The 17,774-nt window shown below is 40.0% G+C and overlaps 1 protein-coding gene and 1 pseudogene across 1 annotated transcript in view; one reads left to right on the top strand and one right to left on the bottom strand.

Moving 5' to 3' along the window:
* The window catches only part of LOC121926025, a 52,534-nt pseudogene extending 50,862 nt beyond the window's left edge, over positions 1-1,672 (top strand).
* A 3,124-nt stretch (positions 1,673-4,796) lies between these two features.
* OSBPL11 (oxysterol binding protein like 11) overlaps positions 4,797-17,774 on the bottom strand; it is a 65,192-nt gene continuing 52,214 nt past the window's right edge. Inside the window, exons 10-13 of the mRNA XM_042474214.1 lie at positions 13,657-13,843; positions 12,112-12,294; positions 8,939-9,092; positions 4,797-6,551 (exon numbers count right to left, since the gene is read on the bottom strand). Of these exons, the coding sequence (XP_042330148.1) occupies positions 6,474-6,551; positions 8,939-9,092; positions 12,112-12,294; positions 13,657-13,843 (602 nt within the window). The 3' untranslated portion in view covers positions 4,797-6,473. The remainder of the gene's footprint in view (positions 6,552-8,938; positions 9,093-12,111; positions 12,295-13,656; positions 13,844-17,774) is intronic.

The raw sequence follows: 17,774 nt of genomic DNA, 5'->3' as shown, positions 1-17,774 counted from the left end.
CTTTAACGCACTTCATTATCCAAAATATGTTTTCAATATGATCTCTAGTGCCTTTTCCTTTCCTGAACTCAGCTTGGACATCTAGCATTTCTTGCTGAACAGTTGCATTCAGGGTTCTGACTCTTTATTTTATTTGTTGCTTCTTGTCTGTCCTTAACTGCTTGAAGAGTATCACTGTCATCTATTGAGGCTTCTTTTTTCTGGTGCATTCTTCCATGACAAGGTCTCTGGCTCCAGTCCAGGTTCTGGCTCAGTCCGGACAGTACAATTTATTGTTTACATTATCTTTAAATTTCACAGGGATGGTCTTCAGGTTGTATTTCAGCATGATGGTTGGTTTAGTGTTCTTCGCATTATCTATTTTTTTTTGTGTCACATCAGTATGCGTCTTTCAGTTTCTTCTTTTTATGCCTTTGTAGTTGGAGCATAACATGTCATATTATTTGGTCGAATTGCATTATATCCTGACTGCTTATGTTTATCTCTCCTTTACTTAATGACACCCCATTTCTTCTTAGATTTTCATTTCTTGAGTAAAACACTATCTCCATCAAAGGTTTCATTCTGTGCACTTTAGTGCACTCACCTCAAGTATTGTTATGTTTATGTTCCATTTCTTATTAGTATGTCTAGCTTCTCTGATTCATGCTTCTCAATTTCATGTTCCTTATATGTGTTATGCAGCTTCAGACTTTCTTTCCACCTCTTAGCACATCAACAGCTGAACGTCCTTCGGCTTGAGTCCAGTTGTGGACATTATCCATGCTACTCATAGTGTTCTCAGCTCTTTCCCAGTAGTTTGTTGAGTGCCATCCAACTCAGGTGGTTCATCTTCTGGACTATCTCTTGTTTCAATTGGTTTTTTCATCAGTGGTTTCGTGGTAAAGACTTCAGGAATGTGTACCATTGCCTTCTCTGTGCAATAAGACGCATTAGCACAGTGCCACTCATTCTTCAATCATTCACCCTCCACTACTGCTGCTGTCCTGTAGCTTTTTGGCACATTTAGTCTAGCTGCTCAGCAAAAGCCTGTCTGACATGGGACATCCTACCAGCAGGTGCCTCACACACACCACACTCCCACCACGCAGAAGGGTAGTGCCATGACATCTCTTGGCAATTGTGAGATCAAGTAGTATTTAATCACTCTATACTTCCTTAATTGCTATCCTTTTGGAAATGCACTTGTAAGAATCAAGTTTATACTAATACATTAAATTAGGCAATAGTATCATTTGTAATTATACCACCTCAAAGAAATATTACCTAGCAAAAAAGCTATCTTATAGGTCATTAATAAATTGAAAATTCTAGATTAAAATTTCCTTTCCTTGAGAACTGGACAATATTTACATCAGGGAAATAAAGTGAAAGTCGGAAGCAAGGAATCTTACATGTTCCTTATTTTGATGCCAAATTACTTTACTTTCCTCTGGCTCCAGTTTGCTAACCTCACATCTGTCTTGTTTACTGCAGGGAATGCATTTTTCTGTGACACCTTACGAAAGCTGGGATCATGACCCTGAAGCTAGACTCACAGCACTGTGTGGCAGAACGGCTTATCTGATGCAGAACAGCATTGTGATGTATCCTCAACAACAACAGCTTGGCAATGATACAGCAAAATGGTTGTCCACAGAAGAAAATCAGAATGTGTCAGGAACATCACTAGTGACTGAAGAAAAAGATAAGCGTGTCCATGGGCACACTGCTAGACAAAACTCTCAATATCCCACCATTTAGTTCCTGAAGAATTAAATTGAATCTGGTTGACATTTTGTTTGTGACTCATACATGCCGAAATTCCCTTACAGAAGTGTCTGGGTATTTTTGTCTGTTGTAGAGTCTATATTCAGTTGAAGGAAGTGCCAGCCTGGGCCCAAAAATAGGGTGCATGGTGGCTGAGTGTTTACATGTTCGCAACCCTACCACTCACCCTGGCCACCATCATGGTGTACGCCTGTCCCTTGGGGTGCACCATGATGAATCTGTGTGGCACAATGCTCAAAACGTGCCACATCATGGTGACGAGCGTGGCAACGGCACCCCATTGCAGCCTAAAAACTCGCTGAGGAGGATTTTTTTTAAGCCTCCTGGAGGTTGCTGCAGTCTCCATTAGGGGCGAAATCTGTCCAGTCCCCAAGTTACGCATGCAGTATCTCTGTACTGTACATCTAGTATTGCAGATGTGCATTTCACATTGCTTTGCTGCTCAGTTGCGAGTAGTACATTCACTAATGCACAACTGTGACCTAGGGTTTATCAGACAAGCTCTTAAGAGGTACTATTCCAGTGACTCCTCTAGCAGCCTCCTGTTGCATGCTGGGATTGGCAGTTTTAGGAGCTGAACTTCTCTGCCTGAGAATTCTAAATACCCCTCCTTAAAACTGCCATCCAGCATGCAACAGGAGGCAGCTTGAGGAGTCACCTGGAATAGTACCTCTTTAAGAGATAGTGTGATAAACATCCTAGTTCCATGAACGTGAAGTATCTGTGTCCTCAATGCAGGACCCTTTCTATATGTATACGAAAGGCCAGTCCATTATGTATTGTTATGTTTAGCACAGTATATAATCATTTTGTACTTACTTTAAATGTAAATTACTAGGTAAAACTAATGAGTGTGTTTCATTGATGAAGCAACTTCTGTCAATGGAATGGAGAAAGGGAGTGAATTCTCCTCTTCCTGAAGTCCCATATGCCCTTCTGTTGTCCCATGGTTGGGAAATGTCCAGAACACATGAGGAATGAGGGTGGGTGGACTTCAATGGGGAGAAGGGGAAGGAAAAGTGAATTGTGTGAGTTAAATGTCCACTCTTGCCACGTTAGTTGTAAGTCATCCATACCAAGAGCATTTTTCTTTTGTAGTTTTTGTGGGTTTTGGGTTGTGGCCATGTTCTAGCAGAGTTTCTTTCTGACGTTTTGCCCGCTATCGTGCTGGGACACAGCCCGAAAAACCCACAAAAAACTGTGGATGCGGCCAGTGAAAGCCTTCGACTTTACATTTTCTTAAAATTAGCAAAAAAGCAAAGTTCATCATATGCAGGGAAAGGCATAGTCTCAATCCTAATTATCACGGCTAACACAAAAAAGGAATGATATGTCAATCAGGAAAGCTGAAACGACTTGTTCTTTAAAAAAATACTATAAAATAAAATTTCTTTACTATAACTTCATATTTTGACAGCATGTACATCACTCAGTGTGATAAAAGAAAGCATTGGCCTGTTACAGACAGCCAAAATAAGCTGTTTGAGGCACAGTGGGGTATGGTGTTTCAATGATGCATGCGTCCTAAGAGTCCCGAAGTCGCCCCAAAGCCACGCTCCAGTCTGGAGCATGGCTTTGGTGTGGCTTCTGGACTCTTAGGATGCATGCATCATTGAAACACCATACCTCCACTGTGACTCGAAGCAGGTTTATTTTGACTGTCTGTAACAGGCCATTGTCAATATAATACTGGGTTTCAAAGGGTAGGAAACAAAACCCATTCCTGAAGTGTCTTCTGCAACCTTCTTTCCTTAATTTTTAATAGACAGGGTATTTTCTCCATCCCAGCCAGAACCCACATTTTATCTAACCACAAGAAGAGTGTGTCTTACCTGTCCTGTAAGAAGTTCTCTCTACGTCTCTAGAGCAGATAAGCTTCCAGGAGTTTTCAGCACACCTCCTTCTCACAAGCGTATAATATGCTGCCCAAAATGCCACCAATGCAGGGCTGGGCATTATGTGTCCTTACAGATGTTGCTGAACTACAACTTCCAGCAGCCATAGCCAAAACAACCGATGGGGAGGAATGCTGGAAACTGCAGTTCAAGAGCATCTTGAGAGAAGGATGATTCCCCATCCCTAAACCACTGGATGGTAGGGTCCAATTTGTTTCATCACATGAGACAGGGCAAGGAGTTGCAAATGCTTTAGGCACAAGCATGGTCTCTCTGGGTCCTGTAACATGCTGTGCACCTGGAACGCAGTCCCACTGAAACCAATGTGATTTATTTGTAGTACAAATGCTTTTTTCACATTGAACTACAAAGGGTCTTTTAAAACTCACAATCTACTGCACTGGCAGATGGTAAAGCAGACAAATGTCTACCTCGTTTTACAACTGGCACTAGAAGTCAGTCTTATTTTGAATGGGTTGTTTAACGCAACTGTAACTACTGGCAGTGCAGCTATGGGAGGGCTCATTTTGCTCCTAAAATAAGAATTCCCTTCAAAAAAAATTTCCCTTCAGTCTCCATATTTCTAGCATTTCAGAGAAAAGTGAGAAACTGAAAATCATTCACACCCAGAACTCTTATATTTGTTGTGTTCACAATCCTTTGGTAACTGTCCATCCCTTTTCTTTGGACACTTTAACTGTATTTCTTCTACATGCTCAACTGAAGTTTCAGTGACTTCAGTGGTAGAAATTTGGGAATTGAAGAATAAACCTATGGGGAGATTTTTATTCAGGGGGAGGGGGCAATGCCCTTATTTTGTTTCCTCCCCCTGTAGCCCTGATTGTAACATACATATACATTGTTATCTTGCTAATTATTTCACAAGATAATTGTATCCTACTAGCAAAGCTCTGCAAGCAATCTGTGAAGGAAAAATTTGATCAATTATTTTTTAAAAAATCTAACCAACCACAGAAAAAAAAGGAGAATTTTACGAACAAAGGGATGAGGAGTGATTGTCAGGACACCTAAAGTCAATTGAGTGTGAGCTAGAAAGTCAGTTTCCATAATCTATGGACCAACCATCAGCGTATATCACCTGATTCTTATGAAAGCAGACAAAACAAGGAGTTCCATTTGGTAGCTTTATTTCCTCCCTTTCCCATTTCTCACACATGGAATTATACACTATTCGCAGTAAGATTTCAGTGCATTTCACAGCAAAAGAAAAAAAAAGGTACAAGGATATTTCAACATTTGTGCATAAAACCCCCAGCTTCTTTCTTTGCACACTTTTTAGCCTTTGTGTAAAACGAGTTAGGGTTATTTAATCACTCTAGGATGCATTCAGATACGTCCCCTAATATGGAAGGGGGAAAAAATCAAAACACTTGACCAGCACACACACAGAATTCATAAGCTTTCATGATGGTAGGAAGAGGTTCTCACTGTTAACAAGAACCAGAAATTGACAGATTATGATATATACAGTGATTGGAAGACTACATCAGAAGAAACAGAGTAAGGCACCACTCTTAGAAAAATTAAGGTAGCTTGTAGTAATAACAAGAATGAAAACCAGAAATCAGTAATATTCTTAATTGCCAGCAATTCTTAGACTTCCATAAAACATTGGTATCATAAAAAACAAAGAACATTTTTACCTGAATGTGACTTGCTCATATCAGATTGCATCTGGCTATGTATGCAGTCTCATAGCAAAAAACAAGCCTTTTCAGGTTCTATAGAAAAATCAAAGTGACAGTCTTTGTACTCAATGGGCACGCACAGGTGTTTGACTTTGAATATACAGTGAAGACAAATGGGATTACTTGCCTGGACAGCCTATAACACTGACTCTATCTCAGAGATGATTCAAGGAGAAGGTGAGCAAAGAGTTAAAGAAAATTAATATAACTTTTTAAAAAGTTTGCATCATTCCGGTCTAGGCCTTGGTCTTTTGAAAAAGAGCATCTTTGCAGTATTTACAACATGAAGCAATCATGAACAATTCATTAAGGAAATGAGGCTGGGGTGAAAATCTGTAGTTAAAAATTACTCTGAATTTGAGTCTCACACTCGTCTTCCTCTCCAATTAACCCTTTCAGAGATAGGAAAAACCCCAAAGTGATCAATCCATGTTAGAATTCTTTTTTTAAAAAAATGTGGCTTATATGAATCCCGCATTGTCCACAGCCATGCACATATTGCCTCTGAAGAATAGTTTTTAGAAAGCATGAAGTCCTGATCCAGACATTTCATAACACTGATTCCAAGGTCAAAGTTATCAAAAGCTTCCTCTTCAATGTTTCCAGTGAGGGTAATTCAGAGCAGCAAAAGGTGGTTCCCCCCTTTTACATGGGCACTGAGGAGTTCAGTAATGAGTGATTCTCATTCTGAAACACTGTTCAGGTATTACTCCAGAGGTAAATCCACTTGGGTAAAAAAGCACAGCAGCTGCAAACACCACTGCTGCTAGGAGGAGTTTTCATTTTTGTTTTGTTTTTTAAAAACACCTTAGGCAGCTTTTGCGGCAGGGTGTGCTTAGAAAGAACACATTATACAGTTCTTGACTGCTATAAAATATTTTTTGTGGGGGAGGGAAGGGGGAACGTATCTGGCAAGGTTCACTTTCTCTTACCTTTCGTTTTTCTGCAACTTTAAAGTGCCCTAGCAGTTTTATGCCTTTATGCTTACTTAGTTTTGTGCAATTATATAAAAATCCCAAAGGATCCTTAAATGAGATACAGCATTTTGGAAGTTGCAGGAATTAGACAAAAGTAAAGATTAATGTTGATCGAATGCCACCTAATTTGTGTCCACTTCTTGATTTTGTATGGCAGGCATTCTTTTCCAAAGGGGATTATAATAAACCCAGCCATCTCCCTGCAATTCAAACAGAGAACAGGATTATGTTAAATAATAGTTGTTCAAACAAATTCTATAGTAAATGCTAAGTTTCCTAAGCATCAAATAGTATAAATAAAAACCTCTACCAATGAAGTCTTTTTACACCTTCCCAATGCCCCTCTTTCCTCCTTGTCTGTCTAGCTAGTTCTTTAGAAGCACTGGCGTTGGAAGGAGAGTGAGGGAAGACAGAAACAGAGACTTTCATTGTTGGGTAAAGCAGGGTGCCTGCAGTAAACAATGCAAAAATGCCTGATCTGGGAAAGAATGGGATTCTGCTCTAATCAACCCTACCATAGCTTTGTTGGCTGCCCTGCAACAGTCAATGTAAATAGCAGCTGTTTCTAGAACCACTTATTGAGCATGTATAAAAAGCAGAACAGGCAGAAAGAGGCCAAAAAGATAAAAATAGTAAGTTTGGCCACCAAAATGGAAATTATAAAAAAGTGAGGATTTGTGAAAGAAAAAAATAATCCCCAGAGGCATTTTGGATAAAGCATCAGTAGTCTCAAGAAGGTCCAAATGTGTTTGTTTACTTGGGCAAGGCTTACTTGACTTTGTTGCTTCATTTCACGTATGCATATTGTTAGTATGGATAAAAAAAGTGTTGAAAGATGTTGATGTGCTCTTATTTTTTATAATGTAGGAACCTATCCCTGTTCTTTCCATGTTCTTTTTGCCGCTGTACCAAATTTTCTGTAAGAGTAGTAAATGCTCAGGAAGATATCTGCTTTGTTAACTGAAACATGCCTGTATACAGCTCTGGACACTGCTTCGCTGAGACTCAACAAAGCCACAGTATCTCAGTATAGCTGGAGGGTTTTCATAAGCATAATTTATAAGCCATAGCTTCCATTGTCCAGACAACTTGGGGAAGAATGGTCAGCTTAATATCAAATAAAGATCTCCTCTTAATAGCCACTAAACAACAGAGGTAGAAGAAGACCATGAAAGGCTGAATCTTATCATGTTTTCTTCTCAAAGCGGGAAACCACTATGAAACTGACAAGGTACAAAGAGCGCCAAAATGTACCCAAGGTGTTAGAGACTAATTTCACTCACCATTTTTGGATTTTCTCAGACTACAGTATAAATTTATTTATTTATTTTATTTCATTTATATCTTGCCTTTCTCCCTCCCAAAGGCAGCTCATAGATAAAACCTTTAAAATTATTATAAAATTCAAACAATTAAAATATCTACCATATATAATCAACCATAAGTTGAGAAATTTATGCCCCAAAATTGATTCTAAAATTTGGGGTATTTGTATAAGAATCAGTACATCAGTAGTGCTTAGAAAGGTCCTAAAGCAAGCAAGCCTGATGTCACAATCTCCATTTAACACCAATTCTTTCCCCCTCCAGTCTGTTTTGCAAGCCTTTGCTTCCTATCAGAAAAATTCCCCATTTAAAAACACTTGCTTCTCTCTCTGCTCTGTTTTGCAAGCCCTGGCTTCCTATGGAAAAATCTCTGCTCTCTGCTCCATTTTGCAAGACTTGATTTCCTATTTAAATCCACTTGCTTCTCTCTCTGATTCCTTTTGCAAGACCTTGCTTCCTATGGGAAAAAAACTCTCCATTTAAAACCACTTGCTTCTGTCTCTAGTCCATTTTGCAAGACCTTGCTTCCCATGGAAACAATTCTCCATTTAAATCCACTTGCTTCCTTTCTCAATCCGATGTTAAAACATCTCCTCCAGCACCTGGGAATTGGTTGGGGAAGGTCCAGAGAAGGAGAAGGAGGGACGGAAGTGGTATTTCCTCCTTTCCATCCTTCCTTATAGCGCCTTAAGTTTTACCCTTGACCTATCCCTGGGTCATATGACCCTGAAACCATCCCTCGACTTATACATGAGGTTGACTTGTACACGAGTATATGCGGCATATATAAAATCACATAACATATACTCTGTTAAAAACAGACTAAAAACCCACCTGCTCCATAAAACCACCCCACTATGCATGATGTACAGAAAGTCTGGGGCATAAAAATGTTTTTACTTGGCAACAAAAGGCCAGCAGGGAGGGGAAAGCCTAGCCACCCAAGGAAGGGCATTCAAGAGCGTGGAAACAGCCACCAAGAAGGCTCTCTCTCCTGTCCTCACCTTTAGGGAACCTCTACTCTTTTAATCTCAGCCTCCCACCTAAGATCCATCATCATAAGCTAAATCAACAGCATGGGTAGAATGTCAACTTGTGGAAGTCACCTTCATTCTTATACCATGCTGCAGACCTAGTTTTTAGGTGATCAAGCTGAACGATGTGTTTGCCTACTACAGCATAAGTGCACAACAACCACTCCATTAAGAGTTATTTAAACAAGCAAGAATACTTACATCTTTAATAAAGATTTAGTTACTTACATCTTTAACAAAGTACTTAGTGCACCAGGTTGTGCCTGTCTCAGCTCGGAGCCGTTCCTCATTTCTCTGCCGTTCCTCAAGGGCTTTCTTATGCTCTGTTGCCTTATCAATGTCCCCATCCCTCAGGGATTCTGTCACATGTTGCCATAATTTCCTGCATTATAAGGATTAAAACTGTTTATAAGCTCTCTCAGAAAATCAGTGAGATGTCAATATCTAATGGCTCCCTGACAATTGAAGATAATTCACAACTATCATTTCCTTTTCTTCTCATATGGACAGAAAGAGGTGGACTGGAAGACAGGCAAAAGAAAATGCCACATTCTGAAAGTGCTTTTCCTCTCTAACCAATGGGTGGAAAATTTTCAGTGCAATTTAAATTACAGCTGCCAAGCAGCTGACCAGTAATATATAAGGGACATAAAAGATATTTCAGTTATAACAGGCAGAAGAAAATATGATTGTGGATGCAAATCATCACAATGGAGGTGAAAGTGGAGGAAATATCTTGTGGCTCTTCTACTTCACTATCAAAGCAAGAGATTCTTGGCTATTCTAGTGGAACTATCAGCTCAAGAAGTACTGCTGCTTAATGCTATGTTATTGACTGAGAAAAGCTGTATGGTGCAAGATTTGAGTTGATCTTGCATGTGTCACTGAAACCTGGTTGAATGACATTCCAGCACAGCAGCAGGAAAGATCCAACAGGCAGGAGGTAGAGTGCCATTGATCTATTGTCAGTCCATCCTTCTATTGAGGTACCCTGTACGTTAGTCTACAGGATTTGAGTGTAAATACCCGGTGACAGGGTAATGAGACATGACCAGGATATCTCCTGATGCTCAAACTCCTCCTCCCTGAAATGGTGGAGGTGGTTTCAGAAACCGCCTGCAAATTTATTACACTGGGAGATGTTAATATTCATGATGAGGTTAACCCATTAGGACCAGCTTAGGACTTCACTGCTTCCATGGCAATTATAGGCTTGTTTTAATTATTATTTGGCACTATACATGTTGCAGGATGTCACATGTTGATATGGTTTTGCTAACCCTGATGAAGGTAATCTGTTGATAGAGGAAGCTGAAAGAACTCTGTTGTCATGGGCAAACTGTTACTAGTCTGGATATGATGGAACTCCTGGCCTCCTGCTGGAATGGGACCAATTTTTTAAATCCATTTTCAGACACTAATGGATCCAGAAGGATTCCTGAATGTTCTGGGAACTTTTCAGCTGCTAGAGCTGGTGGTCTTCTTGACACTCCAGTTGACCTGGGCAACAATCCCTCCTAAGCATTCTTTACTTGGGTGCACTACACAAACTCCTTGGTGTTCTGAGGAGTTCAGGGCACTAAAGCACTTGGGTAGACAACAAGAGTTATAGAGATAAAGGCTTCGGACTAATCAAACGAAACACGACTAGGGATCCATTGTCAGTAAGGGCTGCAAAGAATCAATACTATCTAGCAGAGTCATTTCACATAGTTAAGAAGATATTATATACCTCAGAGTACTGAGAAAGAATCCTAAGAAATCTGCAGCATTGAATTTCCAGTGTTTTGTGAAAAAAATTGGTCAGATCCATTTTGAATTGGACCACACCAAATAAATAAATAAATAAAAACAGAGGTAACAGGCCTGCCATTGCACAGCTTTGGTGGATGAGTTGCAATTTGTTCAGTATTATAAGGTGAACAAGCTGCTTGGAGAAATAAGGCCAACCAGTTGTGAGTTAGAACCATGCCCATCATTGCTGATTAGAGTTTCCAGTGGATGGCTGGTTGATTGTGTGACAGAAGCTGTAACACTTCTGAAGATGGCTATGTTCCATCTTCTCTAAAATCATCAATTATAACAGTGCTGTTGAAGAGATTTTCACAAAGCTCCACCATCCCAGATAATTAACTAGTTTCTAATCTTCCTTTTCTAAGTAATATCTTAGAACAAGTGATGGCAGCAGAACTTATTGTATAAAGCTGATTACTTAGATAATTTATAATCTGTTTTGATGTCTGGCTATGGAATAGAAACAGCATTGATTGCCTTGGCAGATTACCTATGCTGGGAAATGGACAATATGTCCCCGTTTAGTCAGCAGCATTTGGCAGCACTGATCATGGTATTCTTTCACTAGCAGGCAAAGACTTTTTTGTTTAAGTAGGCTTTTAATATGCATTCACTTGCAGAGAAGTTTCTCCTTGGGGTTTATCCCTGTTGTGATTCCCATCATCACCACAGAAGGGTAAGATAAGTGAGTATGTGGGCCAGAGTTTTCTCCTCAACAGTATTCTGGCTGTGAAACTCAAGAAAAATCAGGCTTAATCCATCCTTCTAGTGCTTCTCATAGGTAGCCAATACTGGACTATTTTATATTCATTTAAAAGTTGTTTTTGTTGTTTTATTTTTAAATGGTTTTATCTTTTTTTATTTGCTGTACACTGCCCTGGAAGCCCTGGCATGCCAAATGGTGACAAACAAACATTTCTCTCAGGTGATACTTCTGGGACGCTTGGAAGATTGTAGTGCTTTACAAAAGGGAAACCTTTCTTGAGAATACAGGTTGAGTATCCCTTGTCCATAATTCCAAAATACAAAGAACTCCAGAATCCAAAACCTTTTGAGCTACAACACAAGTAGCATAGTACATACCTTTAATGTATTTGTGAAGCTGGAAAGAGACACAGCTAGAGAGATGAAGATCAGTGAAATGATGGGGATCTATGCCTCCCACCATTTCATAGATCCTCAGTCTCTCTCCAGCCTTATTATGTCTCACAGTGTGTATACAAATAGAGGTATTTATATTTTCCAAAATCGGAAAAAATCTAAAATATGGAAAACTTCTCATCCCAAGCGTTTTGGATAAGGCATTCTCAACCTTCACTGCTTTAATTAATCCAACTGGCTAACATTCATATAGAAATAACCCATTAGCCAATTACAGCCACTTGGGGAAGCAAGAGAGAATTCAAGCATAAAAACAAACATGTTGCTGCTGTAAAGTGCCTTTAAGTCATTTCAAATTTATGGCAACCCTAAGGCGATCCTATCATGCCGTTTTCTAGGTAGGTTAGGGGAGAAGAATTCCACAGCCCAGTGCTACTTATTAATATAAGGTGTTAATGCACATCAATCAAGCTCTTGCCATAAAAACATGAGACATTTTCTCTTACCTGGATTCAAACGGCCCTTGTTTCTCAATGGGTCGCACTCGTTTCCTTGTCACAGACAATTTTGTCAAGTCCATGCATTTTGTCTCTCCATTGTTGTAGGTGAATTCAAGGATACTATTCCATTCACCTTGCACTCTACAAACCACAGTGTTGGTAGCATTCTGCTTCACCTCACCAGTAACTCTAAAACCCAAGAGTTAAATAGGGTGGTTACCCATGCTGCATTTATATAGGATTACAGTTCCTATCATCTAGGGGTAGCTGTGTTGGTCATATAGCAAATCCAATAACGTCCAAACAATGGTATCTTTATTGGACCAACCAAAATGCACAATATACATGTTGCAAGCTTTTGAAGCTCCACTGGCTTCTTCACCAGGTGTTAAAAACCATACAGGAGAAAAAAATTGAAGTTGTTAGTCATAGGCCTGCCTTTTGCTTTCTTTGTTCTCAGATGGTATTGAGGGGTATTTCTTGCAGGCTGGAACCTTCTTCTTCTGGCCAGTGGACTGTTTACTATTTGAGGTTTCTACCTCCAACAAAGGTGAACAAAATTTTTCCCTAATACTGGTACTGGATTGGCATATGTTACCACAACACCACCTAACATTTTCCTAATGTAAAGCAGGGAGGCTTCTTGAAAAATTCAGTATTTTCTGTCTACAAAGTGGCCTGTGGCCTCACAAAGGATGGAGACTCATTGGATTCCAAAGGAAGCAGGGGGGGGGGGGGGGTATGTGCTACAAATGGATGTTAAATTTCCTGGATTTTGAGAATCTCCCAGTAACCACATGGCCAAGTCAAATTATAATGTTCAAGTCAAGTCAGCCTTTCAAGCAATAGTAAATACATTTCTCTCATACAATATCTAAGGCCTGTTACATACGGGCTAAAAAGTACGCGCAGAGCGCGTACTAGGGTTAAGACGGGGCGGTGCTTCCGCACAGCCCTAACCCTAATGCGCGCTGTGCGCACACAAAATGGTGGCAGCCATTCCACACGGCCGCCGCCATCGATACGTGACGACCACGCCGCCTCAAAACGAGGCGGCGCGGTTGTGACGTATTGGGGTTACGGCAGGGCGCCCTTTCCCTCCTTCCTGGTTTGGTCCGCTGGGCGCAGCCTTCAGACGGCTGCGCCCAGCGGACCAAAGGAGAAAGGGGCCAAATGGCCCCTTTCTCCTTCTCCCCGCCACCGCGGGGTGTCCTTGGGGCTTGAAGCCCCAAGGACACCCCTTTCCAGGCTGCGGCGGATCGGGGCTTCAGCGGCTGCCGCTCTGGCCACTGAGGCCCCGATCCAGCGGGGAAAGGTGCGCATACAGGCCGCCCCAAAGGGGCGGTCTGTAACGCGCCTATATTTAACAAGGAACTATTTGGTTGCACCAAGTATCAACAAGCAGCACAGTCACTATGCATTCCTGTACTTAAGGCCACACAAAAGCTCTTTCAAATATACAGTATATCCATATTACTACCATAGAAAAATAGTATTTTCAATAGATTTTGCAGTATATGCTATTCAAAGCCAACAAGACTAAATACTTACCGATGAAGCTTGCCACCATAAAATGGCTTTGTGTGAAAAGTAATACTTGCTGAATATCCTGTTTTCGCACAATTAACACTGACTTTTCCTCCCAGTTCTACCCAAGGGACAGTTAAAATTGACCGAGCATACGCACAAGGCAGAGAAAATGTGTATTCCTCTCCATGTTCCAGGAGACTTAAAATACCTGTAAGACAGAAAAAGATAAGTACAAGCCTGTGTGTGTATGTACCTTTAAGTCAACTGTCAATGTATGGTGACTCCATGAATTTTATAGGGTTTTCTTAGGCAGGATGGCTTTGCCAGTTCCTTCTTCTGAACTATAGCCTCCAGAGATTCAAACAATTCATACATCTCATACTTACGTTACAGAATACAGAGGGCCAGGAAAAATGGGAATGAGCCTCAGTGTATTTCAGGATCATGAAAGTAGTGATATAAAAGGATGCTTTAAATGGTCACCATCCCCATCCTGCATTACCAAAAACCAATGGGGTGTTATCTATAAGATCACAATGGCAACAGTGTCTTCTCTGAACTTACAGAGAAGCTCTACTTGGGCAAACAGTGTTCCCAAAACAATCACTATTATAATTCATTATAATGAAAGAGGAAAAGTTGCTTAAGTTTTCCTGCCAGGAACAGAAATTAATTTGATTAATCTCCATCCTCTTTTTCCATTCAAGATGCTTTATCAGTTTAGAGTAATGACTATTATAACACTACTCCTGCTCACCATCACAACATTCTCTACCTTTCTGTAGCTCCCTGGTATCTGTATGTCATGGTGTTTGGCCAGTGACACAGTAGCTGTTCAACTCAGAAAAGTGCAACCACACTTCTTTAGACTGAAAAAATACATCTATTGCACAAGATGCTGAGCAAGACTAATTTATGAAGATGCTGATCCTGCACCTCAGATTTACAAAATGGCCCAAGTACAACAACCAGAAGAGGAGTTTGTGTGTTTGAAAGTATGTGCTTAAGGTTTGAAATTAACTGAAATTATATAAGACAAAGGAGAAGTGGAGAAGAAACAATGAAACACAGTGCATGCAATGGTCAAATAAACATATAAGGATCAGTAAAAGGTGATCATATAAGGAGATAAAGACAACCCTTCTGAAAATAAAACCACAAGCCTTTTCTAATTTAATATTTACAAGATCACCTAACCACTGTAATTATCTCATCAATCTTGAAAGCAAGAAAGTTGCTTTTCTTTAAAATACAAACATGTACTCTCAGAGCTTTGAAGAAAATAGGAGAGACTATGTTAGAATATTAGCTGATACTGCCAAGAAATTTCCAGTTATTCATGACATACAAAACTCTGTATTATAAAATATCATCTCTGGAAATAGTTGTACTTTTGAGATAGCAGTCAAAAACAAACTGTGGAGAAAACCAAGCAGAAACTATAGTGCTTTCCTGTTTCAGGGCAGAAGGCAGAGCATTCACCTAAACTCTAAAACAGGTTTCCACAGCCTGGTAGCCTCCAGATGTTTTGCACTACAACTTTCAGCAGCCCCTGCCAGTATGGACATTGGTCAGGAATTGTGTAAATTATGTATATTTCAAGACATTTGGAGTTTGGGGAACGCTGCTCTTGGAAATTTCTAAAATGTTGTTCCAGCCAGTGGCAGATCCCAAAGTGCACAGAGACCATGAATTAAAAAGGACTTATCAGCCTAATCTCAACCAATCAGAAATTCCCATTCAGCCAAATTCATTAGATTTTTCACCACCACGATCAAGCTCTTTTGGAAATGGCTTTCCATGGATCAAGCTTTCTAATCAGCTCAGAATCAGATGAGATATTGTTTACACCAATCCGCTCATATTTTTATTCTAAGCAGTTTCCAAAATCTCAGCTTGGTTATTCAAATAATACTCACAGAAAGGAGAAAATTAGAATGTAGAAAATGTTTCTGATTCATGACCAGAAGTAGGTTTATCTACGCCACAGAACAAAATGAACAGAGCAGGCAGCCACATCTGTATTTCAGCCCAGCTTTAAAGAGCAAACTGAGAAATTCCATCTGTTTCTGGACTGTAATACCATAAGTAACAACCAATCATTCTAGTGGTTTTGTGCTGCTAAAAAGACAGTAAGATGGCAAGGTATCTTTCTAATGCTACCTATCCACCTTTTAACAGAATTAAGATTTCAGCAATTTTCTACAGGATTCATTATATGCACTGGTAACCTCCTGGCTAGACTACTGTAATGTGGTCTATATAGGACTGCCCTTGAAGAAGACTCAGAAGCTGCAGCTAGTGACTGCTGATTGAAGTATCAAATAGACAGCAATCTAACCCTCCTCCATGTTCCACCAATGAGGTAAATACATAGTGTTGGAACATGGGACCAGTCATGGCACCCTGATCGTGCGATGCATCCCCACTGGAGGACCAACTTGTGCCATCTCTCATGGCATTTAGGCACCAGGTTAAAACTTGGCTGTTCATCAAAGCCTTTGGGTCTCACTAAGTCATCCTAAATATTGCATACAAAGTTTTCAATATTCAAAAAACCTTTTGAAACTGTTTTTCATTTATTACTGCACTTTACTATGTTTTTAATTTATTTGAGTATCTTATTGTTGAATGTGTAACTTGTTCTGATACTTTTTCTAAGCTTCTTTGAGATCTTTGATACAGGGCAGGGTATAAACATTGAAATAAATAAATAAATACTGTCTTTAGAAGAGTAGGTATTTTTGCATCTCTGCAAGAGACAGATTATGCATCTGTGGAAATAGCAATAGCAAGTACATTTCTATACCGCTTATCAGTGCATTTAAGCACTCCCTAAGCGTTTACAAAGTGTAAGCTAATTGCCGCCAACAATCTGGGTACTCATTTTAGCGACCTCGGAAGGATGCAAGCCTGAGTCGAGCTTGAGCCCTTTCGCTGGTATTGAACTCACAACCTTGTGGTTTGTGAGCAAATGGCTACAGTACAGGCATTTAACCACTGCGCCACAAGGGCTGCATAACCATATTTAGTACACTATCTATTGTGCTTCCAACTGTATGCTTGTCTTAAAGAACATCTGCTGTCTCATTCTGTGATACAGTGTAGTGATTCACCAACTCAGAACATAATAATCTACCTGTGATCAAATGAACACAAATATTTGTTACAGTGTTTAAAACATCAAAACAAATTAGAATGCAAACTCTGAAGGCTTCAAAAGTCTTAATGTGGGGGGGGGGGGGGAGGTTTAGATGTAATTTTAAATTGTGTTTTTAAATGACTTATATTACCTTTTTCTACAGTGCCTATGTCAATGGACATTTTATTATACTGAATCACATTGGGGATTTTTCTTCTTTGCCTATGATTAATAGGAATAAACATTTTGGCTGGACTCATGATATCTAAGTTGATCACAGGTATTCAAAAGGTTTGCCAGAGTTTTAAAATCATTAGGGAAGGGCTTTCTCTCAGGGTCACCTGGCAAGGAAACAAAACAGAATCTTCTTGGTGGCTGCTTCCACCCTCTGGAACTCCCTTCCACAGGAGGCTAGGCCTCCCTGCTTTCTTTTTGCTGGCGGGCAAAAATATTCTTATTTAAGGAAGCTTTTTAATGCTTATGCAGGGAAGGTTTTTAATGTAAAGGTATGTTTTATCTGTTTTTAACTTTTGTATACTTTTAAATCAGTTTTATAGTATTTCATAGTGTTTTAATGTGGTGTTTTTAGATTTATTTTGAAATTTTTATAAATATTTTAATGTGTTTTCGGTCCCATCTTGGAGAAGTGCTGCATATGAAATAAATAAATAAATAAATAAATGTAGCTCATCCTTGGAATTAAAAGAATGGTTTAGATAACCCGCAAAACATCAAAGTTTCATTATACAGTGTGCCCTTCCCTTACGCGGGGATCCGTTCTGGACCCCTCCCAGTGTAAGGGAAAAAACGCATAAAGTCAAGCCCCATTAGAAGTAATGGGGTTCGTGCCCACAGCACACCACAGGGTGCGCACCACGGGCATGCACCTTATTACCTCTTCCTGGTGTGCCAAGGCTTCTTCTGGTGCAGACTTCCAGTGTATGCTGGAAGCCACATAAACCGCTCCCACATATAACGTGGGAGCACTGTACTGGAT

This window comes from Sceloporus undulatus, chromosome 1, assembly GCF_019175285.1.
Source record: "Sceloporus undulatus isolate JIND9_A2432 ecotype Alabama chromosome 1, SceUnd_v1.1, whole genome shotgun sequence".
NCBI classification, from domain to species: Eukaryota; Metazoa; Chordata; class Lepidosauria; order Squamata; family Phrynosomatidae; genus Sceloporus; species Sceloporus undulatus.
The sequence above is the reverse complement of the archived record's forward strand: the minus strand, read 5'-3'. Positions and strand labels throughout refer to the sequence as shown.